The sequence below is a fragment of the Papaver somniferum genome, chromosome 1, assembly GCF_003573695.1.
Source record: "Papaver somniferum cultivar HN1 chromosome 1, ASM357369v1, whole genome shotgun sequence".
NCBI lineage: Eukaryota > Viridiplantae > Streptophyta > Magnoliopsida > Ranunculales > Papaveraceae > Papaver > Papaver somniferum.
Genome location: NC_039358.1, coordinates 3,940,919 through 3,943,473, shown reverse-complemented (window position 1 = coordinate 3,943,473; position 2,555 = coordinate 3,940,919). Strand labels below are relative to the sequence as shown.

Sequence of the window (2,555 nt, the reverse complement as noted above, 5' to 3'; positions counted from 1 at the left end):
TATCCTATTCCTCCTAAAAGCATCTCCAATGGAAAGTCGATGTGTTGTCTAGTACGGGGTTGTTTATCCTTTGTCTAATCTATTACGAATCGATCATCTGCTTGACACCAAATGAGTCCCTTTCGCTCCCTTTTATGCACTGTCTTCATCATTACTTTCCCATAGCTTTCATTATGCGCATGTGGGGATAGAGAAAACCTTGGGAGAAAAAGTTATGCAAATGGATAAAGAGTTGTAATAAGATCGTGAAGCTTTAGTTATTTTTGTATCGAGAAAATAAAAAGGTTTAGCGAGTGATTAAACAAACTGTCAATTATCTTCAATTCTGTACTGTCTAGTTTTGGCACGCTTTTGACTGCTTCACATACCAAACGGTCAACTATCTTCATTTCTGTTAGCCTCAGTAAGCGAGTTTGTAATTATAATAAAATTGTATATAAACTCAATGAAAAACAATGCAATTCATCTAATAGAGTCGCAGAGGAAAATTAATTGTAAACCATGGCTGGTACACGGAGTAGTAGTGATCTAAGTCTTCGATGGTCTCTTAAAGGAAAGACTGCCCTTGTCACTGGTGCAACCAAAGGGATTGGACACGCGATAGCGGAGGAGTTGGCTGGATTTGGTGCAGCTGTTCATATCACTGCTCGAAATGAAACTGCTATTGAGGAGTGCTTGCAAAATTGGAGAGAAAAAGGTTATACAGTAACAGGTTCAGTCAGTGATGCTACGGTTCCAGATGATAGAGAGAAGTTAATCAAGACTGTTTCATCGGTCTTTGATGGAAAACTCAATATCCTTGTAAGTGTTTACAACTGCTTTTGTTGGCTTACCAATTATTTGAAATTACAACTGCGTCCAAACAAGGGAGTCTTGTTTTTAATTCATTGTTTAATTTGTCTCATTCGGTGGATTTTTTTGTTTTTCCCCTTTAATCCTGGCTCCGCCATTACTTGACTGATGGGAGAGTCTATATACTGGCATAGGTTAACAACGTTGGAATGGCTGTGTACAAAGATACTGTGGATTACACAGAAGAGGATGACGCAAAAGTTATGGCTGCTAACTTCGACTCTGGATACCATCTATCAAAATTGTCACACCCTCTCTTAAAAGCCTCTGGTTCAGGAAGCATTATCTTCATTACATCCGTTGGTGGCGTTGTTGCTCTCCAGAAGGTGTCCAGTTATGCAGCATGCAACGGTATATTTGAAATTTTATGATGCTGATTTGTCAGTTATGTATGCAAACCTCATTGTTGTTAAAAAATCAATTTGCATTTTATTTGAATCAGCGGCTATCAATCAACTCACAAAGAATTTTGCTTGTGAATGGGCGAAAGATAAGATTCGGGCCAACAGTGTTGCGCCATGGTTTATTAAAACGGAGCTTGCAGAACAGAATCTACAAGTAGAAGGGATTCCAGAGTATATCATAGCTAGAACTCCTATGAGACGTCTTGGGGACCCAAATGAGGTTTCATCTCTTGTGGCCTTCTTATGCCTCCCTACTGCTTCATACATCACTGGCCAAGTCATCTGTGTTGATGGTGGATTTACGGTAAATGGTTTCTTCCCTATGCATGATTGATTAGTGGAAGAAATTAACTTCCTGAAAAATGTACTTGCTTTTCGTCTTGGTGGTGATTTTTTTGTACTTTTAATGCATTTGAAATTTATGTATGGTAATAAAAAGTGAATCTTATCGTGTCATGCTTTTCTGTGTCTGGCAATGTGTATTTTGTTGGGGTTTCCGTCTGGTAACAGTCGACTACTTACATCTGGTGCTCTATCAAACATTCATATGAACAACTCAAATATAGATATGTAAAGCAAACAGGCATAAAACGAGTAAACAATAAAAGCATACCACAACACGAGATTTATAGTGGTTCGGCAATGTGCCTACGTCCACTTGTGATGATGATCCTTTTCACTATAATGAAGATTTCCGAAGAACAAATACAAGAACACTTTGTGTGTCAGTCACCTATGTCTCTCTAGCATTACAACCCATGTCTAGAGGACAACTGTGACTCAACCTTTATCTTTCTATCTAGCATCACAGACCGATTGCTTCGATTACATACAACACTTGAAGAACACTCCTTTTATTGTAACCTTACGCTAGATACAAGAATCACACATCATGATAGCCTCACCTCTTGACCTTCACCGAAAATGTGTCTTACTCGCTCAAGAAGAAACCTTAGACTCACCATGAAAACTCTTCACAAGATAACCACTTCAAGACGTGGGATGAAATACCTTACAACTTCATTGTCGATTCCATAACTTTCTCAAGAATCATCTCACCCTATTTATACTTTACGAATATTTGGGGTTCAAGTATAATACTTCGTGACCAAGTTCCACTAGTTTCCTAAATTAGTGGTTTCCTACGTGTCCAAGACTTGGCCGCCAAGACTTAATTATTTGGACACAAGAACAAAACATATTATCAACAAATTAACTTCACAAATCTCCACCTTTGTTGATAATCCTTCCGGGCTTCCTGCCTTCTTCATTCTTCCTTCCACGTGCATCATCGCGACC

The 2,555-nt window shown here is 38.7% G+C and overlaps 1 protein-coding gene across 1 annotated transcript; it reads left to right on the top strand.

The window, feature by feature from the left end:
• The first annotated feature begins 442 nt into the window (after positions 1-442).
• LOC113325084 (tropinone reductase homolog At5g06060-like) lies at positions 443-1,726 on the top strand. Its single transcript, XM_026573321.1, has 3 exons — positions 443-801; positions 987-1,203; positions 1,295-1,726. The coding sequence occupies exons 1-3, from the start codon at positions 502-504 to the stop codon at positions 1,588-1,590; spliced, it is 813 nt and encodes a 270-aa protein (XP_026429106.1). The 5' UTR covers positions 443-501; the 3' UTR covers positions 1,591-1,726.
• Positions 1,727-2,555: the final 829 nt, after the last annotated feature.

Coding starts and splice junctions, on each gene's coding strand:
- LOC113325084 (XM_026573321.1), top strand. CDS start 502: ATGGCTGGTACACGGAGTAGTAGTGATCTAAGTCTTCGATGGTCTCTT. Junction 802..986: donor ATGGAAAACTCAATATCCTT/GTAAGTGTTTAC, acceptor ATACTGGCATAG/GTTAACAACGTTGGAATGGC. Junction 1,204..1,294: donor CAGTTATGCAGCATGCAACG/GTATATTTGAAA, acceptor TATTTGAATCAG/CGGCTATCAATCAACTCACA.